General features: G+C 41.9%; 1 protein-coding gene and 1 long non-coding RNA gene across 2 annotated transcripts; both read left to right on the top strand.

Moving 5' to 3' along the window:
- The first annotated feature begins 254 nt into the window (after positions 1–254).
- lbl (ladybird late) lies at positions 255–26,651 on the top strand. The gene is made up of 4 exons (XM_089464074.1): positions 255–2,498; positions 25,463–25,641; positions 26,017–26,102; positions 26,155–26,651. Exons 1-4 carry the CDS (start codon positions 1,694–1,696, stop codon positions 26,333–26,335), a joined length of 1,251 nt encoding a protein of 416 aa, XP_089320200.1. The 5' UTR covers positions 255–1,693; the 3' UTR covers positions 26,336–26,651.
- LOC149270162 (uncharacterized) lies at positions 2,505–21,090 on the top strand. Its single transcript, XR_016269058.1, has 2 exons — positions 2,505–9,598; positions 12,801–21,090. It is a non-coding gene; the product is annotated as an uncharacterized LOC149270162 (long non-coding RNA).
- Positions 26,652–27,369: the final 718 nt, after the last annotated feature.

Raw genomic sequence — 27,369 nt, 5'->3', positions numbered from 1 at the left:
CAAATGCCAAGCAACGGCATTGAAAGATAACAAAAACAAAGAAGGAACGAAACTGAGCATAAGTTGTCGCACATTTAATACTCTTACTATATGATACATTAGCTCAATCCAATCCAGAATTTTCCATATAACAAAAGTGTTAAACATTTCAATTTGACGTTTATATCCTCGCTTGTCGCATTTCAAGTGACTTAGCTAAGTTGTGTGCATCCGGTTAGGGTATATAAAATGTATTCTCGATTCCGGTTCAACAGTTGCATCATTTCACTTAGCTGAAAACGTGGTCGAGTGGAGTTGGAAGCGCATTGCAGTTAAATAGACATTTGCATGCAAAAGATATGTCGGAAAAAACCAGGACAAACAACGAAACAGAAATTGAATAAAACACAAACACAGAAACACATACATACATACACACATACGTAACAGCGCCTGAGCTGAGCTGAGCAAATGTGATTTACTGCAATCAATTTAAATGCAATGCAATGCAACGAGAGCGAGGAGTGTGAAGGGTTGGTCGCAGGGAAAGGGACAGCGAGTGTGGCAATCACAAACGCGGCAGAAGAGCCCAGCAGAGATGGAGGCAGCGCAACTCCAAGACAAAACGAATATATGCCAAAGCAAAATATACAAACAAATACACATATGCAGATTTGTATAACTGTATGCCTGGCTATAAGAATGAGAATGGGGCAATGACAACAACAACAACAACAACAACAACCGACGACGACAACGACAACGGCGACACCTTCCAAAAGCTGATTTTAAAGACTTTTGCGCAAATTGCCGCAGTCAGCAAATACATCAGCGGCGAAAATAGGCACTCCACAAAGGCGAAAAGGCAAGCGGCGAACAGGCAAAACAAGCAACGACACAAAAAAAGAGTCTAAAACGGTACAAGCAGCGACTGAAAACTAGACATCATTATTGATGACAATTGAGTGCGCCAGCGAGCAGCTGGACAGGAGCAAGAGAAAAAGGAGAGAAGAAGAGCGCGCGTGGTAGGTGTGCTGCGAGAGCGAGTGAAGAGGACAGAGAGTGAAGCCCCAGCAATTACGATAATTAACACAGTCAGCGGCGCGGAAAGGCACCCTCACTCCACACCACACACATACACAGCACACTCACTCACTCACACACACAAAGGAACCAACGAAAGAGGCAATAACAATGAGAGAGCGAACGTGTGAGCGAGCGAGCGCATGTCAAATTGTAAATATTGATGACGCTCGCACGTTGACAGGCCAGAGAGCGCACTGACGTGCGAGTGAGACGGGGGGTGCGAGCGATGTGGCAAAGAGCGTATGCTTAGCGCTGATTGGCCCACTCAAAGCACGCCTCTGCTTGTGCGGCAATTCCAATTAGAAGGCGGACTGCGCAGCTGCAGCTGTGACGTCATCAAACTTGTTTGTCGACCGACAGAGAGCGAGCGCGCGAGAGTGGGAGAGAGAGAACAAACGAGAGCCAGAGCCATTTTAACTGAGCTGCGAGAGCAGTCGCAGCGGCAACGCGCGTTTGCTTTGTTGAATGTGGAACGTTGCACGTTGAGCGCCAGACGCTGTCGCTGTCACAGTCGCAGTCGCCGTACTTGCCGCGTTTTTGCCGACGCGTTTTTTATCGAACGTTTTGTGTGAGACGAAAATTGACGCTAAATCGTAATTGTAACGTTAAATTTTGATTAGTGTTAAAGATGCCGCAACGAACGCCAAGTCCCGTTGCAATGATAGGCACGCGTAGCTGCAGCAGTCCGGCCGTTTCAGAAATTTCCGTGGGCTCGCCCAGCCCTCCGCCACTAACCATGCGTCCACTCAATATCAAACGTCTGCGCCTCTTGCACAGCCCAGCAACGCTCCGGAAGGGATCGGGATCGGGAGGGGGGTCGGGATCGGGATCGGGATCGGGATCGGGATCGGGAGCGGGAGCGGGCGCAGGTGAGCGCATCAAAAGCTTTTCCATAGCCGATATACTGGGTCAGGCAGATGAGCGTAAATCCGAGGAGCGATTGCAGCCAGCTGCAATAGTGGCGCCACCAGCAACAGTTGTTACTGTCCCCGCACCTGGCTTGCTGCCACATCCCGGCTTGCATCCGTTTCTGCCGCCCGTACTGCTGCACAGCTATGAGCAGCGCTTGGCCTGGGACTATCAGCGCCAGCTGCAGGAGCACTTCCAGGCACAGCTGCTGCGCCAAATGAGCATGGATCCCGCCATCATACCAATACCATCCGATGATGGCAGCTCCGATCGCTCGCAGCGCTCCAACAGCAGCAGCAGTAGCAGCATCAACGGCAGCACCGACTGCTGCACGACGCCCAACCAAAGCAAAGAGGAGGCAGCAAAGCCCGGCCAGCAACACCAGCAACAGCAGCAGCAGCAGCAGCAACAACAGCAGCAGCAGCAACATCAACAGAAGCAGCAGCAAAAGCAGGCAGCAGGCGCCGATACGCCGCTCGATGCGCTTTTCCAGCTATCGACCAAAAACTTCGATGAGGAGCAGGGTAAGTGCAATGTGCTACATGCAACGTGCAACGTGCAACAATTGGTGGCAACCGCAAGTAAATTACATTTTAATATAAATCGATTTGCTACTGAATCAGCTTTGGCATTCACTTGATCAATTGATGTGCGCTGTACGCATTGGCAGTGCGAGAGTGGGGTATATTGGTTTAGTGTAAATTCATGATTATATCAATCAAAAGTGATTGGAAGTTTGATCGCTTACCATTTTTTCTTGATCGATTTTTCAATCGTCAATCAATCAATTTCTTAATAAGTTAAATCTATTTGTCAATAAGTTAAAGTTAAAAGTAGTAGGAGCTTAAAGGTTTTCAGGAACCGAAAAAATCGTGTATTACGTTTATCGCTTATTTCTATTGATATTGATCAAAAATATCAGAATATCCGATATTCAAAGACTGAAATATCTATGTATATATAAAACTTCACTTCATTTTGCATACCCCCAAGAAGTAAATATGCTGGCTATTTCCCAGTCGTCCAATCGAAAAATCTTCCTTGTTGCCCAGTGTCATTACGTCTTGATGAGATTCTGCTTAAAGCGTAAAAACAGTAGTGAGGTCAGCGCCAGCGCCAGCGCCGAGGTGGCTAAATCAATTTCATCCATTGCTCGACACGGTTTCGACTCGACTCCGATTTCGTTTTTACCCACCCCCTCCAGGGCCCCCCTGCCCCTTCCTCGACACCTTGATGATTACCACTCTGATCTCTGATGATGGCTGCGGCACATGCGTATCGTTCGGCAATAATTTGCTTGGCGGCGTTGATTTCTCGTTAAGACCAGGCCAAGAGACAGCGAGTCTTGCAACAGCTACTGAAATTGAATTTACGCGCTGCACGTACTGCCACAAATTGTGGCAGACAGACGGCAAGCGATAGCTACTTATGGCACAGCTACTGGCATTGACTGTTTACGATTATGATTGTGATTATGAGATGCAGAGCTCTTATTTTTCTGTTGTTTCGTTATGCAGTGGGGGGTTTCGCAACGAGCTTGGAGCTCGGACCTGCGAGATGGGATGAGTTTTTCCCATGGGCCAAGCCGACCATCCGGCTGGCAATCTTGGCTAATAAGAAGTTGATCAAAAGCGCAACGCGCCGACTCGCCGTGAATCTTGCCTGCTTCCGGCTGCAATTAGGAGGAGTTCTACAAGCCGAATAACCCTCATTGCGACAAAGCTTTAATAAATGGAAATGGAAATGGAAAATGAGGCAGCATAAAAGAGAGAGAAAAAAGAAAGAGTGAGATAGAGAGAGAGGGGTAGAGCGAGAGAAAATGGCTGAAAAGTTGTTGCGATTTGGTACAATGAAATTGTCGTTAGGCGCTCGTCAATTAAGAGGCGCAGTTTCATCAACTAAATGTATATACACAAATAAATATATATATACAAAGTAATACTTAATAATGGCCGAGGCACGGGCTGCCAAGACAATTGAAGTGGAGTATGAAGCGGGCGGCCCAGGCCTAGCGGATGCAGCCCTAATTACAATTTAATTACTGCAAAGGGCAAAAACTTTTCCCACTTGACAAAGACGCAGCCAAGTGTGAACCACAACAGCAACATCAGCAACAACAACAACAACAACAATAACAAAGAGAAGATCTTCAGTTGTCAGTCGATTTGACAGATAGCAGTGTAAACATTTTACATCATGCGGGCAGTCCCAACAAATTAGTTCAACTAGACGTATACTTAATGTCCCACTTGAAGCTGCTGCCAAAAAGGCCGTGTTAACTACACACATGCAAGAGAAAGAAGATGCAGAAGACCTGGCTGAAGACCTGAAGAAGTGCTTAGCATAAATTCATATAATTGCTAAAGCAAAAAAATGCAAATTGCTTTTTAACATTAAACATCGTTAGAATAATAGATTTCGTCACGTCAGCGTCAATTGTCAAGTCTTTTCTATCTATCATATATATGTGTATATACACATATATATATGTGTGTGTTATATTTGTAGCACATCAAGTGCCTAACAATATTTGATTGTGGATAATTGGCTTTTGGTCTCTTCTCTCTTTTGACATGTAACTCAAACGAGGCGTTGCCTTGTTTACAGCTCTGCAAGGAGAGGGTCATTCACACAAACACATTCATATAAATACACAGTAAAAAATTATGCATATTTTCAATTTAAATTATCTTGAATGAATAAAGAAGAATGTGACATATTTACAGAAAGGGAAAAAAAGAAACGAAGGACTTGGACTACAAATGATATATAGCAATCGTATATTTTTCAAGTTTAAGGTGTTTAATGTATTCTGTTATGCCTTTGCTACGGCTATTAAGCACATTAATATCCATCGAAAACTGATTTCAATCGAGATCCGATTACTTCTGTTCCACGATTCACAATGCTCAGCATATTCTCAGTCGAATGACATATAAATTTGATTCGAGTGAACTAAAAATCAGTGCAATACATTCTTGACAGACTAAATTATATATACCACATGTATAAGTACATATATAGATACATACATACATATATATTAAAAGAAATTCAATCAATTTTTTGCACTGTACACCAATACACGCCAGAAACGTGACAGCTTAAAATGGCGTGCCATGATTATCGAACGCCCCTCAACTGCCACGCCCATAGACCCATATATACAAATATGATATAATGCACAGCGATGTCTGCATGGGCATTAGCCAGATAGATATCTGACATATTAGTAGCAATTTGATTTATAATTTCCACTTGCATTATTTGCCCGCATTTCAAAATCGGATAAGGATAGTATTTGTGTGTGTACGTTTGTGCATGAGTGTGTGTGTAATTAATATGGAAATTGTGTGTAGTTTGGATAAGCTAATAAGCAGTTAGTGCAAATCAAATAACAGATAGACCTAATAGATAATGGGAGCAGAGAGCAGTTCCGCTTTGCAATTGTTCAAATCAAACAGCAAACAATCGCTAATTATACCCTGTATCTAAATTGAATAATATGATGATTAGCTGCTCGCTTCGAACATCGATAAAGATCGCTTAGAGAATCTCTAAGAGAGATGCATGCAGAATAGTGCAGGTTCTGTTTACCTTTGACTCAAGGATCACACAATTCTCAACCCAAATCTCTATACAGAATTTCAAGGCTATAGATACTCTCTGCAATATAATTAATCGATGCTTCGATTGGCAAATAGTTTCGGAATAATTATAATCGAATCAGTGACAAAAACACACTTGAGAATCGCGGCCTTCGAGTGCAAATGCAAGTTCATGCTATTTAAATGCTTAACGGGAAAAGGTGAGCGCATCACGCGGTATTTTCGCCCATTGAGCAATCATAAACTAGTAGCTGGCAAAAATCAACAGCAATTTCCAAACATAAATCAAGCAAACAAAAAGAAAATCCAATAGACAAAAGAAAAAACAATTAATTTCGAATGATTAATAGCAGCGCAACGTTTCAACAAAAATTTGTTAATGACATTAAAGCCAGCAACAACAAGATGCAACAACAACAACAACAACAGAAATATGGCTATAATAAAAATTACAAAGTAAAAACCGCGAATCGTTTGCGATTGCCTCAATAAAATTAATAAAATGACTTCGGGCGCAAAAAAAAAAGCGGAAAAAAATTAAAAACAACATTCTTAGAACGTGCGATCAATGGGCGGTGCTTGAGAGCGGCGGCATGGCATGAAAAATTGCTAAAGAAACACATACGAGTGCTCTCTAGCAGATACCCTGTACAAACGATGTGAGAAGCAGAAAAAAGTATTTTCACTAGAAATACTTGCAGAGAGAATGCTAGAGTAACAAGTAGGCAACAACTATCGACTATACCCTCCTGTTGAATATACCCTACTAAATCATATATAAAACAGGGTATGCAAAGTGGGCACATGCCTCGAGGGGCATGGCTAGCAAACAAGTTGACAAGCTGGTGCTCGCATAAATTCACTAATTAACAGTTGCGCCAAATGTCCAAACAGTTAAAAACTTTAAAAAGGAAAAAATCAAAAATTCAAAAATATTTTAGTAAGAATTTTATTTGAGAAAATTCGCGTGTTGTGTGGCCATAAAAGATTTGCATTTCTAGTTGGCCATTAAGAATGCGAGAGAAAAAACTTGCGACTTGCGACTTGCGTGGCAACAGATTCTGTTTTGCTCAGTTTTCCTTTTTGCCATTTGCTTTCACTGCGCGCAACCTGCCCCCGCCGCGGGGATGCATGCCACACACACACAAATGGGTGGTCCGCGCAGAGCCTTTAAGCAAATTGCAGCACACACACACATGCACATGCACACACACACACTCGCACGCCGGTCTTATAAAAGGTGTGCAAAAGCAACGCACTGAAGGTGTTACCTGCACGCTTTTGATGAGCACTAATTGAGCTCAAGTTGCATTTTTCTTAGCCGTCAAGATCAAAGCCGGCGAGCCGGCCCAATAAAAGACTCGAGAGACAAGCGAAAATCAGGCATCGACAGTTGCCAGCGAAGAGCAAACGAAGGAGAGAGAGAGAGAGAGCGAGAGAGAATAAGTGTGTGAGAGTGGTAATAACTTTATCAGGACAAACCATATGGGAGGCCCAACTGTTGCCCAGAGAGAAGGAAGCCAAAACAAATGAGTTCGGAGTTCGAGTCGGAGTCCGTTCCATTGCCAGACATATGGGCGGCCCTTGGCGAGTCAGGACCTTGTCAAAGCTCTTAAAAACGCATTCACATTCGCACATTCTCATTCGCATTGGCATTCACATTCGCATTCGCGTTTATGCCAAACATTAATCAACAGCAGCGGCGGCAGCAGCAGCGGCAGCAACTGCAGACTTGAGCTGCAAATTTTTGGGCATGTGTTTGGCTTTGAGGAACATCAAAAGCCCGCGCCACGCACATAAAAAGCCATTTAAAAACGCATTTTCTGCATTGCCCCAACAGTTGACCCCGCGGCAAGCCATGGCCCAATGCAATTGCAGTCAGCAGTGAGGAGATTGATGTGTTCAGAGACAGCCCAGGCCCGAAAACAGCAAAGTAAGCCGGGCAAAGGGGCTGGAAAACGCACTGGAAAAGCTTCGATTGACTGACTGACGAACTGACTAACTGACGGGCTGACTGGAGCTCGTTATCGCTGGGGCTTGATGGGCGGGGGCATTATGTGGGTCACTTGGCGCCTTGGCATAGAGAAACCAGTTTTCCCGCCAACAAGGTGTGGGCAATTAGCCCACCTCTACGCCAAACAGGTACACTGAGATGCAGATACATCAGAAAGCTAAAGATACGTATAGGTACAGCTGAAGAAACAGATGCAGCATGAGATTTAGCATCTGTAAGCATACAGATACAGATACAGATACAGATACAGATACAGATACAGATACAGATACAGATACAGATACAGATACAGATACAGATACAGATACAGATACAGATACAGATACAGATACAGATACAGATACAGATACAGATACAGATACAGATACAGATACAGATACAGATACAGATACAGATACAGATACAGATACAGATACAGATACAGATACAGTTGAATCTATATGAATACCCTGTAGATTTGGATACAGATACAGATACAGATACAGATACAGATACAGATACAGTTGAATCTATATGAATACCCTGTAGATTTGGATTTAGATACAGATACAGATACAGATACAGATACAGATACAGATACAGATACAGATACAGTTGAATCTATATGAATACCCTGTAGATTTGGCCCACTGTAATGCTGTCTAGGTCGGGCCACATATACAGATACAGATACAGATACAGATACAGATACAGATACAGATACAGATACAGATACAGTTGAATCTATATGAATACCCTGTAGATTTGGATTTAGATACAGATACAGATACAGATACAGATACAGTTGAATCTATATGAATACCCTGTAGATTTGGCCCACTGTAATGCTGTCTAGGTCGGGCCACATATACTTGGAGCCTTTGATGATAAATGCTGAGAAAGGCAGCATAAATTAAAGCATTCGAATCATTAGCAACGATGCCGAACAAACGAGCGTGTGGAGTGTGGGGAGTGGAGAGCGAAGAGCCGGACGAGCAGTCGAGCGGATGGGCAAATTATTCACAGCTACGGCTGCAGCCCGGGCATTAAGGAGCAGCGAGAGTGAGTGAAGTGCTCCAAAAGGAAGTCGCAGCCAAAAGTGTCCCAGACAAGGTGTTTCTCGTGGCGAGGCCATTCGATGCGCTGGCAGGTGCTTCAGCTGATGGACGGGGCAGCGTTTGATGCAAGATGAATGCGCTTTGTAATGCAAAATTTACAGCTAAGCAGCCGCAATTAGCTGCGCCTGCAGTCGAGCCAACATCAATAACAACTGTCTGTTTATATAAATGGAAAGTGATATCGTTTTCAGTTGATTAGCTCGGACAGCCAGTAGAGGCATCGCTCACAGCGAGGCAGTCTGATAGGAAATGGAATATTGTTATATGAATGAAGCTAGAGAATGTTTCATTAAAGATTTTATGCTGTTATTTTGACCAATATTATTTTATGAATATCAATATATTATGGCATATATAAATCGACAACATTAATCCAATTGTTTGACTAATTTTATTACTTGCATCACTCACATGTTCGTTCAGTCAATAAATATATTTTCAAATCTACTTGGCCTTCGCTTCCGCCCTCCCATCCCCACCATCTTTCACTTCCTTCCCCAGTTGGCCATCTATGCTACTTCTACACTCCCCTTCCCCCATGTCGAGTCAAGTCCATGTTCCAATCACATTCAACCCCTTTGACATAACACATAAGTACACAATCAGCCGGCTGCGCTTGCCCCAGCTAATCCAAATGCCATAATAAAAAGCATAACGAATTTCCAACAATTTCGAGCATTCAAAAACGTAAATTGAAAAGAAATTCAGTGATTTGGAAAAGTGCACAAGTTGTTTACAACAGCAGCAACCGACAACCAACAACAACAACAACAACAATTTCAGTTTCAACGACAAACTTCACGCTAAATTCAAAGGAAGCTGTGAAAAATGTTTCTTCCCCGAAATATTCGACACATAAAAACCGAAACAACACACACAAAAGGCGGACGACGAGCTGTGGAAAGGTATGCGAGTTGTTGTTATTGTTGTTGCTGCTGCTGCTGCTGCCGTTGCCATTGTCAACAAAACATTTAACACCTTCATCCGCCTACAGCAGCCCAAAGGGCGTACGTACATAAATAGCTAGCAGTCACTGTGTATTTGCTTAATCGTTTATAAAAGTGTGAAGAAAATTAATTTGACTATTTGATGCACTGTCGACTGCAGTTGTTGTTGTTGTTGTTTTTGCTGTTGCTGTTGCTGTGGCTGTGGCTGTTGCTGGTAAATGACTTGCAGTCGTTGACAAGATTAATTAATCCCCACTGAGCTGTTTGGCTATTTGGCTGTCGCGTTGCCGGGTGGGTGGAGCGGACTATCTAGGGGGGTGTCGCTGCCCACGACGCGTAGACGTGTTGCGTCTCGGCAAAAAACCATTGGCAATAATTGATTTTTTTTATTTCATATACCCTGTACTTAAGATAGAGATATACATATATCTATAGCGCTCACCATTATACACCTCCTCGAATCAAGTGTTGTCTAGAACCAATATATCGTAATTTCTAATGTAACCTCCATTCGTCTGTCCACTTGTTTGTCTATCTAGCTATATCTCATTACAATCCGTATCTATGTATCAATTCATCACTTTCACTATATTCATTATTTTCTATCTCCCTCCATTTCAGTACAGGGTATACTTTAGTCACACACTTTCCTTAAGTAGCCCCTTACTTCCTTTTTCACTCGCTTGACTTTCAAGCGCAATTGTTGTGACAAGTCTTGTTATGGCAAACGAAAGGCGTCACATATACATATGCTTATGCGATATGCATACTTCGCCCCCTTGGCCGAGCCCCTGCACACCCTCGGCACACCCAACTGCCCAGTGCATACCCTCGTATTCAGATGCTTAGTTGAGCTTATGTGTGCAGGCGTCACCTCGTCGGGCTGTTTCATGTTCTACGACCGAACGCAAAGACGAACCGGGCAGCAGTTAAAGCCAGCTCAGGAGGCACGACTCGCGTGCCTTTCAGTGCTTGTGTGTGTGTGTGTGTGTGTGTGAGTGTGAGTGTGAGTATGCACTTTTGACAAGTAATTTAATAAAGCCAGCGACATGACGCGCTTGTTGTTGTTGCTTAAACATGCATCAACATAAGCCAGAACTTGAGCCAGAGTCTCGATGTGGAAATGGAAGTGGAAGTCAAAGCCGCCGGCTCGATTGCCAATGTCAGTCAGTTAGTCATTCATATATGTATGTAGGTATATACTCGCATACATATATTTATATAAAGCCAGTCAAAGACCCGAAGAGCGCTCGATTCCAATACTTTTGCTGCTTTTGTTGTTGTTTGATTGTAGCTTGTAATCACAATTAAAGTGTTAAACATAAATGCCAGGGGCCAACTAGCCGAAAAAAAGCTTCGCAAGGGTTTGCCCGAGTGCCACTTAAGTTGGGGCTTAACTCGTGCCTGGGAGTTTATCATTTTAGTGGCATGTCTACGAGCTGACATGACATGCTAAATAAATTAGTATACAAAAATCACAAAAAAAAAAAAAAAAAAAAAAAAAAACATCATATTTTGTAAGTACAGTAATGCCTCGTTAAGAAACACACACCTGAACCGTCCTCGTTATAAAGGGTGAGAAGCATAGAGTCAAGAAGTAAGCCAAAGACTACATATATTCGCCTTCGATTATATATTCGTATCCAATTCACAAACATTTCTTCTACGTTCCCTGGGAAGAAGAAGCACTGAAGATCACTCTCTGCAGTTGCTTCCACTAGACACTTAATAGACTGGTCAAACAATTAAATTAGAGCAGAGTTACGATCACAGCAAGCATGTTAAAGAGATTCGGACATTACACGACTTTAACAAGCATTCGAATGTCTTGTAAACTGTGACCATAAAACCGAATGAAGTCTCCCAGAGAGTACCTCATTAGAGATAGCCGCTGGTCCGCTATCGAGGCTGACCATCAAAGTCGACGGATTAATTGAGTTTAATGCGCCAATATGCCGAGTGCAGACAAAAAACATGTGTCCCCCCGATATGGATCGGCACTTTTCACTAATCGGTTTGGTGTTAATTTATGGCGTATCTTTATGACTGAGCCGGGGCGATCGCTTCCGCCTTGTCGGCCATGTTGGAGTCCAATAGCTGGGAGCAGCAACAGCAACAGCAGCAAGAGTAACGGCAGCTGAAGCTCTTGAGAATCCACTTGAATGCCTCTCGCTAATTACGGCAATTAAAATGCACTAAATATAAGCAACGAATCAATGAGTCGCCTTCAAGTGGCTGCCGGTAGCGCCAGTTGCAGTTGCGGCTGCAGTTGCCCAAGTGCCTCCATTTCAACTCAATTCAGAAATAATTACAAGCAAACAAAAAACAAACCAATTGTCCAAGGCTCTAATTAGATCGAAATTGTCAAGTGTGTGTGTCTGCGAGTGTGCGTCTGCCTAGGGCGGCAATCCTTTTGTGCAGGATCTCATTCAGCTAGATGTCGCCGCTGATTAACTCAAAGTAATGCCGGTACTCCATTAGCCTCTGTCTGCAAGCAACTGCAAGCCCATTGTTAGGCAATGTGAATGAGTCGAGTGGAGTCGACTCAACAGACGAACTGGACGCACTTTCCTTTGCTTCGCTTTTTGCTACTCTTTGGTTACTCAAAATAAATTAACAAGCATTTTCGACGATTTGTTCAATGCAAGCTGAAGCGAATTGAATATTTTGTATTAATATTATTATTATTATGATTAAATGATCATTGTCATTTCAATTATTATTAGTATCACATTCAATCATTCTCATTCAAATTATAGTTATCGTACTCATAGCCATTATTGTGAATATTATTATGACTATTCTCGTATTGTCAACTATCGATATTTTCCAACTATGTACAAAATGTCGCTCAATTAGATCTCACCGCTGATCAACTCTTAACTAATGCCGGTGTTCCATTAGCGCAGTCTCAGTCTGAGCGCAATTGCTGCACATTGTTAGGCAGCGAGTCGAGCAACAGCAACAACAACAACAACTGCAAGTCATAAACAATTTCAATTGCCGTTGCACATTCGCAACACTCAATTAACGCTTTTCAACAAAGACTCAACAAACTATGCACAACAGCAACAACAGCAGCAGCAACAACAACAGCAACGATAACAATAATAGCAATAATAATAATAATAATAATAATGCATTCATCACTTTATGACAGGCACACACAAACTTGGCCTAGACAATAGTGTCAACCATAAAGCGACTGCAAAACTTGGCCGCGTATCTATTAAATTATGCTTAACTATGCGCCTTTGTTGCCCTCCAGACACACATACAGTGTATTCCCCATTATGCTTGTATCCAGTACCTCTCGCTGGCCATCAAGCCTTACAATGACCAGGCTACTTGAGAGCGAGTCCCAGCCAGGCCTCTGCAGCCAGGCAGCTGGCACTGGACACGCGGCATCCAGCTACCATTTAAATTGGACAAGACGGACCATATTCGCCTGGATTTACGATGCTTCATCGAGCATGGAGCCGATATACAAAAGCATTTCCTAATCCTTAGACTCGATGCAACACAATATCGAGAAATATACTAAATATGCCCTAACTAATAAAATATTTGCGTAAATTGAAAAATATTGAAAGTATTTGAAATATTTGGAGAATATATTCTATAATAAATATAAGGTTGAGTAGAAAAAGATGTTAAATACTATTGCAGGTAGTGCTTGACCCGAATGCTAGATCGACATAGCTCATCAAGAATACATCTACTTTATGAGCCCTGCTACGCCTCTTTCTGCATTTCGAAAAAGCATTTTACATCTTTAATTATATGTAATCATTAACTGTTTAATACAAAAAATAATAATAATAAACAAAAAGACAAAAAACAAACAAAAAACAAATATATAAATAAAACGATTAAGAGATAAAGATTCAGAGATAATATATGTATATAAATCCAATTAACGGTAGCTGGAATCCCAATTAACTTGAAAATAAAATTGAGTGAAAATTGCATTACCAAACCCGCTTTGGGCCTATAAATTAAGATATAAAGTTGAAGCGCAACTGGAATGTTTATACCCTGTAATTCAGTTACTATAACTCAATTCCCAAGCACCTATCAAACGCACTTTCCTATGGCCAATAGCGAACAATTTAAGTCAATTTGCGAACAGTTGGCCAGGTGAAGGCAATTGAATGGCATTTTCGAAGCCAATTGAATTGAGGCACCGCAGTTGCTGCTGCTGCTGCTGCTGCTGCTGCTGCTGCTGTCGTTGCATTGCAGCTGCAAGCGCAGCATTTGTAAATGACAACGAAATCGTCATAAGACATCATTTGCTGCCCAGTTGCGGACGCTCGTTGGCGACTCACGGGGCGCCGGCGAGCGCGGCGTATGCGTAATGCCCCACGGCCACAGGGCAAGACATGGCAGGGCAGGGGCGATGGGAGAGACGAATAAATAAATGCATAAACTGCGCAATTTATGCGTATTTGGCAGATCAGAGCCTCGGCCGGCAGTCAACGGGGCGTAGATTTAATTAAATAAATTCCAAAGAGCGCGACGCGACATCGGCGGCGACTGCGACGGCGACAGCGACTGCGACTGCGACAGCGACAGAGGCAATGACTGAAAAAAAAGTTGTCGCATTTTCATATTCGCGCACACAACTCATGTGCCTGTATAGGTGCGAGTGTGTGTGTGTGAGTGTGTTTCTAGCAATTAAATAAATCTGCTTGTTGTTTGCTGCAGCTGCAACACCAACACCAACAACAACAACACCAACGACAGCACTTATTGTTTTTCAGCCGCATTTTGTTTTTTGCCTGCCTCAACAAGCATTGCAATTACACACGCAAAAGGCGCGACACGCCCACCGCTCGCGTTCGCGCTATGCCATGTGCCATGTACCATACACACACACAGACACACTAACAATTTTGCTTCTTAGCCAAATATATCAACGGCTTAACAATTGGCTCAGACATGTCGTCAGGTGGCCAACGCCTTCTTCCAACACCTCGGCGCTCTCTCTCTCTCTCTTTCTCTCTCTCTTTCAGTTTACCCAACTCACTCCTCTCTCTCTCTCTCTCTCTCTCTCATTCTCTCTGCACGCATTTTGATACTTTAATTTATGGCTATCGACCAAGCTTGCCATAACTGTAACTAGTTCCACGCGCGTTTCACATGCAACTCGCAAAAAGTCGCTGCCAATGTCCAGTTCGGAGTGCGAATGGGAACTTGTTACCAAGCAACATGCATGCATATATTATATATGCATATATTACTGTACTTTTAGTTAGCATAAGGACAGTCGCTAACGGACACGATATATCTTATCAGCCAACGATCATTCATTTATCCATCAAGCAAATGAACGATTCTGGCAGATAAAGTAGGTACATGGATATTAAAACTCATATTTTATATATTTAAATTGTTATAATCGTATAAAGACACATAAATTGTTGCCAAGTGCTGATCATGATCTATATATATATATATGTAGATAGATATAGCATAGATAAAATATCAAGCCTATGCCTTCAGCTTCTATAAATATAATTAAGATATTAAAAATAATTTTATTTTTTCACCAACTAAAAAATGCGACTAAGAAGTGGATTTAAGTTGATCAAATTAAATTCGATCTTTCTCTCTCTCTCTCTCTCTCTCTCTCTCTCTCTCTCTCTCTCTGTCTCTCTCTCTCTGTCTCTCTCTCTCTCTCTGTCTCTCTCTCTCTCTCTCTCTCAATCGCTTGTCCGTCGCACGTCAATTAGTTTTATGGCGCCCACTAAAACGGCAAGCTACGAGCCCAACTCCATAAGTAATACAATCGATTGGCTGCTTATCTGGCTGGGCCATATCGATAAACATAAATAAGATAATATTGTCGACGACCCACGACTTAACCAACTTGGCTCAGCCTAAGAAGTGGGCAGAGGGGGGAGCTCTGCTGGCCAACGCCTTTTTGCCAACTGGCAGTCAACATGCAGGCGCACATAAAAACTCGCAATAATGATAACGATAACGATAACGATGCGCAGCGGTTGTTTTACAAGAAAATTATGTGTTATTAGCACACGCACACACACATACACACGCACACGCACTCGCATATACACACTTGTTTTATAGCCAGACATTTGGTCGTCCTGCTGCGGCGTTATAAAATTGCCAGCTTTATCACAGCAGCGATTGCTGACCTGAGCTCAGGCTCAAAATTAACTTGTTTTTTTTTTTCTTTTCTTTCGATTTTGTTTTTGCTGTTTTTTGAATTGTGAGTTCTGCTCGTGCCGGCGCATTAACGGAAATTTATCATAAATTCCAATACCCTTGCCTACTAATGGGCGTTGATTAGCTAATTTGCTGCGCTCGTTTCATTTTCCACTCGATGCCGGAAAGTCATTTCAAATACTTTATGCCTGATGCTGCTGCTGCTGCTGCTGCTCGGGTGCTGCTCGGGTGCTATGCTGCTGCCTAACTGCAGATCAAGCTGATCATCTCAGTCGATCTTCATGATCATGGCTCGATCAAAATCTACTTCTACATATTTGCCACGTTTGCCGCAGCTCCGCAGCTTGCCCGCTTGCCGCTTGCCGGCGTGTTTACTTTGATCTCACGCATCGCACCAAAAAAGATATCAGAAAATAAAACAAGGTTAATCTAGTAGAGAGTGCATGGCTAGTAGATGCCCTGGGATTGGTACTATGCAGAATCTAGCTCAATTTTGAAATTTAGAAAATCCACTGAAACTACGAGTATAAGAAAAGATTGATTCAATCGTGAGTGCATGACTATCAGATACTCTGGTTTTGAATTCAAGTATACAATAGAGACATGTTAGACATTACGGTATTATTCATTGAAATACCGAAATTACTGTTTGACAACCTGACTATATATTCTCTGCATCAAAATTATTTAAAGAAATTCCTCTCTTTAGAGCAGCGCTTTCTAATCAATATACCCCTTTTAACACATTCCGACTTGTACAGGGTATTCAAAATCTAACTTTGGCCAAACTAATTCGATTTGCCCAACGACCTCGGCCTTTGATGAACTTCGCTCTTATAGCTCATTCACACCACAGCCACGACTAAGCATAAAATAATGAATGAAATCAAAGCCAAATCCAAACCAGATTCAAATTAAAACTGAGAGATGAAATTTGAAATCAAATTAAATGCCGTTTTGGCTGTGCGTTAAGTGGATCTGGTTATAGCTAAGGATCGACTGCCGATTTGCATAGCATTTGCGTGTTCCAATCCAATTTTTTTATGTTTTTGCTTTTTGGCACGCATGCAACATGTTTCCCCTATATATAGCCCCTCTCCTTTCTATCTCCCTCTTACTCTTTCACTCTTTGCCCCTCTGACTCACTCTCCCCGCTTAACAATGAGAAGATTAATTTATGTTATTAAGTCGGCAGTGCGCTCTTTGATCTTGGCTTCCACTCTAAGGTGTAAGGTGGGCAAGTCAATGCGGTGGCAAAGCCGTCACCCGAAGCCAGGCAGCAGCAGCACAATAAGCAGACCGTATGACTGAGCTAAGCCCAACTGGTAGATACCCTCTAAAAGAATTGGGCAAATTATTGAAGAGGTCAATGGGCTCTCAATGAAAATCCATCACACGATGCTGCCCCTGAAAGCGGTTCGAATTATGCTACAGAAATAGTTTTATAGATAGTTCATTATCGATATGAACAGCGGAGAATATCTATATTAGATTTAGCCTATCTATTTACGTAATTTGTTCATTCCAAATTTCCGTTATCGGTGCATATGAACCTATAGACAGATCGGTTTAAATATTGCATTATTCTTATTTTCCTTCTTCCTGTTACATATTAACTGCAAATTCAATATACCCTTTAGAGTCCATCTCAGCATAAAGTCGAATTGATGTGAATCGAAGATCGTCGAAGATCTAGATGGAATGTTAGCTATCCGGCTACCTGCAGTTCCAGCTGCGCTGTCAACTGAGCCGGGGTTAGAGCCTCTCTAGTGCGACCACAACAACTCATGTAGATTTAAAGGGAGAGTGAAAGAAAGAGAGCTAAGGAAAGAGAGAGAGAGAGAGAGAGACAGTCAGAGTGAATGGCAAAACGATCCTGGCTAAAGCAAGTCGGCGATTCATTAATTTGTAATTTATGACAGCTTGTCATAATATCAACGCTTTGTCTTCCACTGACTCTCTCACTCTTAGTCTTCCTCTTCTTTATTGTAATACGAATTGAGTGAATGCTCATTAAGCAACAGAGCTAAGTTACCGAAGTTTATTGAACAATGTCTCTGGGCCATGTTAGCGGTGGTTAATTCAACAACGCATCATCATCGCCTGCCTGTCCCTCTCTTTCTCTTTCTCTTTCTCTTGCTCTCGCTCTGTAGATCGAATCATTCATCTATGGATCGTCTACAACGGCCCGGGGGCCATTGTTGTTGGCTTTATGCTGTTGTCAACGCTTTTTGTTGTGCCACCAATAAAAAGTCGGCCTCTTTCATCTGGCGGCCAGTTCAAAGTCCCAGCGAACTTCTAACTCAATTAGTGTGTAGTTTTTTAAACGGTTTTGATTACAAGCATCTTATTTCTTCCTCTTCATCGTCTACTCTGTGAGCTGCAAGCTACATAACTACATAGTAGCCATAGCCCATACATATATACATATACATGAACGTGCACATGCTACTTATAAAGACATTAAGCCAACTAACATCGGTCCGGCCCAGTTCAGCCTCCGTTTGGCCTACATTGGGCATTGAGCATTGAGCCGAGCAGCTGAGCACAGGGGAAGGTCACTCAATCAGTGCCCAGGACAAGTCAAGGCACTGCAGAGCTGGAGAGCTGGAAGGCTGGGGCTGGGAGGCTGGGAGGCAAGATCGCGCAACGAGCATTCTTCCAAACGCGCCGCGCTTTGATCGCATTTTAATGATGATGACCATTGTTAGCTGATGTTAGCGATTGCACATCCAGATTTTCACTTAACAATGCCGCCACACTGCTCTCGCTGCCCTCACAGCCTGCCTCACTTCCCACTCCCCGCTCCCGAGGACTCCCTATGCAGAGCCGTAAAAGCCGTGCAAACATAAAAATGATGTAGCACGGGCAACGGCAGTGGCTGCTGTCCAATGTTGCCAAGTGCCGCCAAGTGCACCAGCACTCGCTCCACAAGGGGAGTCTGATCTCCCCCCTCCTCTACCTCTACCCCCTTTTGGAGAATCTTTTCTGCAGCCAAATTGCAACGCTACATAATTTTTATTATTTCTGCTCTGGACCAAACGTTGCTCGCACTGTGGCACGAAAATTATATAAACAGTTCATAATCAGCTTTTATCATTACATATTATTACATCTAAGGCAGTGGGTAGACGGCGCTGAAAACTATTAAATTTGAATATGCATCGATTCAGACTACTATATATAAGACTAGCCTAGAATTTGAACTCATATCTTGTTTGTTCATCTTCCAAACTATCTCAACTTATTTCGATTTCATTCAGCATTAATTTCGTAAATTAAACTAGATTTAAGGTTGAGTTAAACATGGGAATAATACTAAAACACCCAAAGTTTATTAGGAAAACTCTCTTTAAAATATTCCCTCAGTTCTAGTTAGAAATCTGATTTCCTACTTCTTTCATTCGACTTTTGTTAATTGATAATTAAATTATTATTGCTCTGCAATCCTTTTCCGATACTCTCGGCAGCTAAAATCAAGTAAATGGACTCTATTCTAGATTTCCCCGGCTTTAATCTAGCCAATGCCAATTCGCATTTATTGATTTCGACCCACTGTCTGAGCGAATCGTGCGACTGCAGCCAAATGCGCCTCGGGCTGTAAGCGTCATGCAGACCATGGAAGTCCAAGTTAAGGTCGTCTTCGTCGCCGTCGCCGTTGCCGGCGTCGTCATCGTCGTCGTCTTCCATCGTCCATCGTCGATCGTCCGTCGTCTGACTGACTTCATTGCTCTTTACGTAACGTTAAACATAAGTATATGTTGGCCGAGCGCCATCTCGTTTAATCTACCTTTTAAAGGGCGTGGCCATAGTATTTTATATATGCTGATCAAAGAGCGCCGACGCTTTGTGCCTGCACCGACACGAAGCTAAACCGAAGACCAAGACGAAGACGCAGACGAAGACGTCGCATATTTGTTGTTTCTTTTGGGTATTTTTTCCTCTTCAAGCTCTGCTCCCAGCTTCGCATCCGCAGAGTGGGAGCAGTGTGTGGTCGTCTGTCCCATGGTCCATGGTCCAATGGCTGCGACTTGGGCAATAGCTTTACGTATTCATTATTGAATTAATGCAATTGCAATTGATTTGCCAGCCATTAAAATCAATCAAAATATCAAAAAAAAAAGAAAAAACATCAGAGAAGAAGAACATACATACACATGTATAAGCTTGTAATTATATATTGTGCTTGTATGTGAAAGCAGTTTCTGTTGCTTGATGAATTGCTGGCGCTCGCTTCTTCCTCCTCTTTCATTTTGGGAGGCGGCCCATCAATAATGAAGGAACATGGCATGCTAACGGTTTGTTTGATATACCCGTTCATGTCCATGCCCATACCCTAGCAGGATGCAGAAAGAAAGAAAAGAAAGTCACTCGACAATATGAAGAAATTAAGCCAACTCTGCAGCTCTGCAGCTCTGCAGCTCCGATGAGGCTCTTGATTACAGGCCCCGCGGCCCATTGACATGTTCTCTGGCAGCCGAAATTGCCAGCAATCGAACAATTATATTGAACATGTTTATGTTTACAAGATGTAAAGACTCGGCAATCAAAATAGCTGCGGGCAAACATGTCCCCGAGAACGTTCGACAAGCAAGGGCCGGCAGTAGAAAGCTCCAAAGAACAGCGCACAGAACCGACTCCACGGCGAAAGCCATGTCAGCAGTCAATATGCAAAGCACCTAATGGAAACTCTGCGGGTAGAACGATCCGACAGTTGGAGAATGCAACTCGAATTGCAGTTATCTAGAATATCATCCACAGGTCAATAAAAAATGTTCTCTAAGTGAAGCCAAGCAACTGGAAGCAGGAATCGCACTTTCTTAACTCACATTTACTTTGCTCTATTTTTGTTTACAACACTTTTTTCGAGCAGATCATTACAGTAAATAAACTTCCGTAATACCCATACCACTATTTGTTTAATTTGTTAGTTGACCAATTGGCAAAAGAAGCAAATTCAGATTGCAGACTCATGGCCTGCTCGAGAATTGGGTCTCGTTTGGCATTTAGTTCAAGCTAGTTACCTTGACGCCCTCTCCACTAGTTCACCTCCTCCTCCACCTCCTGCTACCCATCGACTACCACGAAGTTGTACAAGAGCGTGTAAACAAGCAGCCAACGATGACAGTTACAGACCCCACGAGTTGAATGCGAGCCTCAAAGCCCGAAGACCAAATGAAAATACCGAAATTTATAACTTTCTCGTTATGGAGCGTTGCGCTTAAGGTTTATTTATAAATACATATACATAAATGTTACATATACATACATATATTTATTTTTGAGTTTTTTATTTTTTAATTTTTACCTTTGCCTCACATCGACTCTCTCAGCGACTCTCTTTTGTTTGGCGGCTAAATTTGTCTCATCTTCTTATATTAATTTGTGTGTTATTGTATTTCGGCTCTTTGGTAGCAACAACAGCAACAACAGCAACAATAACAACAGCCATAGTGGCTGTGGCTGTGGCTGTGGCCATAACAAAGGTAGCCAAAAGATATCGAGTTTTATAACCTGCTCGAACTCATCAATTTCGTTGCTAACAACACGCAGACACGCCAAAAGTGAGAAAAGGTATGCAGCACGGCCTGCCATTCGACTGAATCATCATCATCAGCAGCAGCAGCAGCTAACTCTGCCCTCTCTCTCTCTCTCTCTCTCTCTCTCTCTCTCTCTCTCTCTCTCTCTCTCTCTCTCTGGCTTATATGATCTGAGATTTTGTGGTTAAGTTACGTTTATATACCCTGTAAGCAGCTTTAAGGTGATTAAGGTGATTGCATTTTGGGCTCGACTGAGGATTATTTCAAAGCGAGGCAAAAGTTTTGAGAGGGAAATGAAAAGAGATTTTAATACAATATTTGTATATCTTGGATCAATTATTTTTATACATACTTCCCATTTCAATTAACTCTTCAGCAATTTGTTAGTCATATTAAGAAACATTCTTAATATGACTAACAAATTGTTAAAATAAATGTTTAATTTAAAATTTGATCAGAAATTCTCCGATTTCTAGGGCATCTAGCTAGTCAAGCACTCCCTATTTTTGTTCACTGGAATTGCGACTGCGCTGCGAACGTCATAAGTAAATTTCTTTGCGTTGTTTCGGGAGATTTCAAAAAGCCATTTAGAATAAATTAACGTGGACCTACCGCTAAAACTGATCGTCGATGGACTCAGGCCGAGTTCCGTTTGCCTTTGTTTCTTTCCATCTCTCTCTCTATCTCTCTCCTCTCTCTCCCGCACTCCCGCTGCCTCTCACCCTTCGTGAGTGCGTCGCATTAATCTGATCCCTCATCAGCGTGGCCCCAAACAGGATTAAAATTAGTTTTTGATTACGCTTTCGAGCTTCTGGACAACGCAATTTGTGGCCGACTGGGAATTGGTGCTTGGTGCTTGGTGCTTGGGGCTTGGGGCTTGGGGCTTTGGGCTCTGTTCTGCATCGGGGGCCAGGGGCGTATAATTAGCGCTTTTAGCCAAACTCTTTGTCGCTGCGACTCAACGCGGCTCTTTTGCATCCCATTCGAAGGTCGACGGTTTGTCATAATTTCAGCCGCGTTTGTCGGCGAAACTTATAAAGCTATTGGCAGCTATTTAGCCGGGCTAAGAAGAAGACAAGCTGCCCGAATTCCTGTTGCTCATAAATCCTCACAAGCGGCTTCTAATTGAGTCTTCCGTACCCGACACACACAAGCACATTCTCTCACACAGTCGGGCAACAAATTCCTCGAGTCATGCGGGATTCGAACCTTGCAGCTCATCTTACAGTCTCTCGCGCTCCTCCACACATTTGATGAGCGTGTGAAAGAGCACCTTGTGCCATGTGAAATCAAAACACTTTTCCTAGCCCCGATAAAGATCTTAGGTAGCACTTCAATGCTCCTCGAGGCTTTTAGCTGCGGCTTAGCTGGCGGCCTGATTGCAGCCAGATTTGATCTCGATGCCTGATTGATCTGTAGCTGGCTTTAATTGAAACGTTTTTCTCTGCTCTCGATTCTTAATTAACATAATAGCCGCCTGTCCGGCTGCGCGCCTCTGCGCGGCTCTTCATTTTCCCCCTTTTGACACTCTTGCGAGATCAGCTCAGCTGCTGCCCGACCTGTGCCTGCACAGTGTGCTCTGCCTTTAATGAATTGCCTTCAATTTGTTGGCGCGCACGTTGCAGCTACTTAATTTAACTAATTACCGCCAACGCCTAATGGCCAATGCTTGATCGACACGATAAGGCACGAAACAGACATACTATAGAGTTGTATAAACACATACATATACATATATATACAAGACAATACAGCGATTGTCAGTTGGCGCAGCGAAAATACAGCTGAGCCAAACTAGATGAACCAAGCCCTTCTGCCTTCCTCCTACACAATGTCACATTATACTCTACTTTTGGGAATATCATAATTTTAAGACATGTGGCATTGCATGTTAAATCATAAGGTTTTTGTGCTACAAATATAATTATGACAAGTTTGCAAAGATGGTTTTCCTTCATCTCTTAGGTAGTAAATGTAATTAGTAGTATTTATTATAATATAGTTATTATTTAGTAAATAGTAGTAATAATTGCGGAAGTATTAGATAATAGTATATAGTACTACCATTAAATCTATGTTTGAAATTACCTTTAAATAGCTTTAGCAATATATATAGTACATACTCTACATCTATTTTCAATAAGTGTATATACGATTCGTCAACCTTATTTAAATAAGCTCGTGCTTGTTTAGTTTGTTTTCTCAATTAGCTACGCTGGGCAGTTGACATAACTTATGCTTATTTTGGAACGAACAACAGCAGCAAGAGTCTAGTCTTTCCCTTCCTCTCTGTCCCATTCACCCACTCTCTCTCTCTCTCTTTCTCTCTCCCACTCTCTCTGTCACTTGGCTGTCTTTCTGATTAGTTATGCTGATGACATTGTTTGTTCGGTTCATGCCACACCCACTCCCACTCCCGCCCACACACTCTCATAATTCATTTGGCCAATTTGAGCAGCGAATGTGTGACTAGAAGCACGACTTGGTCATAATTAATAAAGCGCAACAAATGGCCAACACACACACTCTCATACACATAGACACGCGCACCCAAATGTAAATGTAAGTGCAGCCGCGAAAACACTCTAATGAGGGGCGTGGCTTACTGCCAGCTTTGGCAGCAAGAGGCGTACTTCATTGGCCAAAAGTTTAATTGGCAACTAGCGGTAATGCCTGCTTTTCCATCGGATTTTTACATTTTTTGGCCAAAACTTGATTGATTGGTGTACAGAGTACATTTATTGAATAATAGGCGATAGACGATAGACGACCACGCACTCTCTCACCCCTCTTTTTCTCTGTTTTTAATTAAAAGTTTAACCATCGATAGTTTGCTTTACGCCAGAGAAACATAACTATATAGACTCCAACCTTGATATTGAGGGCGATCTCTTATATATCGTCCGCTTAAACTTTTCCTGACTGAATAATATCATGCATAAGATACACTCTTTATTTGACCTTTCATATATTATACAATATAGATTTCCCCATGCTACCCTATCTGCTGCTTTGATACTAATCTACTGATGTACTTCATGCATATTCCTCAACCTTAACAGATCAAGTATGTTAAGTTTATCATATCGTGACTCGGAAAATACGAAGCACTTCTTACACGACAATCCATACATAATATAGTATTATGTACGTATGTTTATCAAGGTAAAGGCTAATGCGCGTGCTTCCTTCAGCCGGCAGCGCTACTCGTAAAGGGCGTGTTGGCCCGACCGACCGGCCGACCGGCCGACCAACAGACAGAGCGATTGACCGAGCAGTCTAGATAAATGAACTTGACGATAAACACATCACAAGGGTGTCAAAATGGCTTTGGGTTAACTCAGCAGCAACCCTTAGCTGCTCGCGTACTCAATTGTTAATTGCTCGTTGCGTTGTTTAACAACAATTTGAGCCAAGCAGCTGCCATTGCCAAAAAGACGGAGCAGCGCCATTTCCGTTCATTCCAATGCGTTCATTCGTCAGGCCGATGTCTGGGGCACAATTTATGCATTAATAAAGGCCCACGGCAACATTTCATCCAGATACGTGGGTCAATAAATAAACAAAGCTTAAATGTGATGCCCAGGCAGGCATTCATCTATTAGCTTTAAACATGCTAACAAAACAAATCCGAAACGCGAAACGCTTAAGAAAACAATCATAAAGGAAATCAACTATAAAATAGAAGAGCTGAACAAGAAGAAGAAGAAAAGTATCGAGTGAATCGGGTAATAAAAACTTGATGATCGGGCCACATCAAGCAAACGCAAGCTATATACACATTTATAGATATAAAACAAAGAAGCTACAAATTCCACGCCCTTTTTATGAGACGAGGGGGAGGGGACGGTACAGGGGTATTCTATTATGAATTCGATTTCGCTTTGAAATTGTTTTAACTAGACTTGAATTGAAAGTGGAACAAGAGTCTATAAATAATGGTGAGATAGATAAAACTTAATAGAGGCACTCAAACTTTAAATAGTTTATTTCGCTTGAAAACCTTTTTTCTGGGTTTTGTATTGCCCATAATAAGAGGTCGGTCTGTATATCTCCCGTCATAATTTATGATACATTTCACACTTTACAGATCCCGCCACGCTGAGCATCTTTGCGACCAGATCCAACCCGAAAAAGAAGCGCAAATCTCGCACCGCATTTACGAACCAACAGATCTTCGAGCTGGAGAAACGTTTCCTCTACCAGAAGTATCTCTCGCCCGCGGATCGAGACGAGATCGCCGCCGGCTTGGGCTTGTCCAATGCGCAGGTGAGTATATTGAAATTATGATCATAAAGATCGGGATACACTCAGAGAAAGCCAAAAACATTGTGTGAGAAATTGGGATTGACAATACAAGAAATTAAATACATTTAGAGAAATCAAAAGCCAAAAACTAAAAGTAATTGAGAAAACTTTAAAATTGTATTGTTTAAAAAAAAAAACGTCTTTTAGGGAAACTCCATATAATTATAGCATTTTCTCTATAAACAGTATGAATACATTTGGTAGATAAATTAGTAAATTTTCAAAATACACAAAATTTCGCCTTTTCATTATAGAGTAGTAATTGACTTGCCTCGACTTTCTCTGAGTGTACTTGAGTCTTCCGCAATATTCAAATGATTCTCTCTGTGCACTTAGGTTATCACCTGGTTCCAAAATCGACGCGCCAAACTGAAACGCGACATGGAGGAGCTGAAAAAGGACGTTCAGAGCGTGAAACAATTGTCAGCGAACAAAAGCTTTTTAGAGAATGTTAATGACTTGAGTATTTTAAAGACCCGACCAGTCAGCAGATCGCCCGCCCCCGCATCATCCCCATCAAAGCACTAGCGGCGGTGGCAGCAGCAGCACCACCACCAACAGCCGGGATAAGGAGGAGCTGCGCATGCTCAAGATGATGACCCTGATGCGCTACTCTGATGGGAAGCTGCTCTACCCCCAGCCGGAGTTACGTTAGCTGAAGATTAGCTCAATTTGTAAATTGCTAAAAAGAAAAACACACACTCGCACAAACACACACACACGCGACTTCTAATTTGCCAAAAAAAATTAATATGTGAAAAACAATTTTCTTTTTAATGATTTTCCTAATTATAGAGTATTAAATTTCGTATTAGTTGCTTGTGATTCGTGTCTATGTAAACATAATTGATAAGTGTATCTATAGTAAAGAGTGTGCATAGAGATGTATTTACTGTGTTAACCCATTTGTATTTTATAAGTTTTGCAATTTAAAATAAATTTTAGTTCTAGAATCATATCGAAAAAAGCAATTTCAGTTTTTTAATTTTTTAACATAATTTTGGAGATATTTCTAATATTAGAAATTAATGTCCACATTATCGAGTATATCATTGTATATATCAAACAATTTTTAACAATTTTTGGTATGCTGTATGTGTCATATAAATTATATGACACCCGACGACGATGCCATACGTATCAGTTGAACTGCTTAAATTCTTCGGACAACAATTGGTTGGTGTATATGCTATGCATAGCTCCAATTAGAATCCACAAAAATAAGGGTATAGGGAAATTTTCCTAACTAGATGCGAGCTGGTTTAGGTCTCAGATAGTGTATGGCCACACTGCTTGATGTATTGACAGAATTCAAGCAGTGTTCAATTCCAAATGGTGCTTAGCCATGCTAAATTCAGAATTGCTGACTAAAATACTGGTCGGTAATAAGCAGTGCAACTGCTTATTTCTACCAAAGTTGCGCACCAATATACACCCTTTTTAATAAGCACAGCCAAACATTTAGCCTAGATATCAACCAAATGAAACAGTTAGGATTCAAATAATAATTTCAATATTTTACTTCATATACAATTTTAAATAAAAACCCTTAGAACAATGCTTATATAATTTCAAATTAGTTTTCAAGCTGATATAAAAAGTTTTCAACATTTACTTGAAATAATCTCAAGAGTATAAAGACTTTTCCCCTAATTTCATTTAGCGTTTGCTTTCTGTTTAGCATTTAGA

Source organism: Drosophila arizonae, chromosome 2 (genome assembly GCF_054131065.1).
Source record: "Drosophila arizonae isolate 15081-1271.41 chromosome 2, UAZ_ARI_1.0, whole genome shotgun sequence".
NCBI lineage: Eukaryota > Metazoa > Arthropoda > Insecta > Diptera > Drosophilidae > Drosophila > Drosophila arizonae.
This window is presented reverse-complemented; position numbering and strand designations above follow the sequence as displayed.

Excerpts from the sequence above, each read along its gene's own strand:
- lbl (XM_089464074.1), top strand. The coding sequence starts at position 1,694 with ATGCCGCAACGAACGCCAAGTCCCGTTGCAATGATAGGCACGCGTAGC. Across the intron at positions 25,642-26,016 it reads TGGGCTTGTCCAATGCGCAG|GTTATCACCTGGTTCCAAAA; the intron begins GTGAGTATATTG and ends CTGTGCACTTAG. Across the intron at positions 26,103-26,154 it reads GTTCAGAGCGTGAAACAATT|ACCCGACCAGTCAGCAGATC; the intron begins GTCAGCGAACAA and ends AGTATTTTAAAG.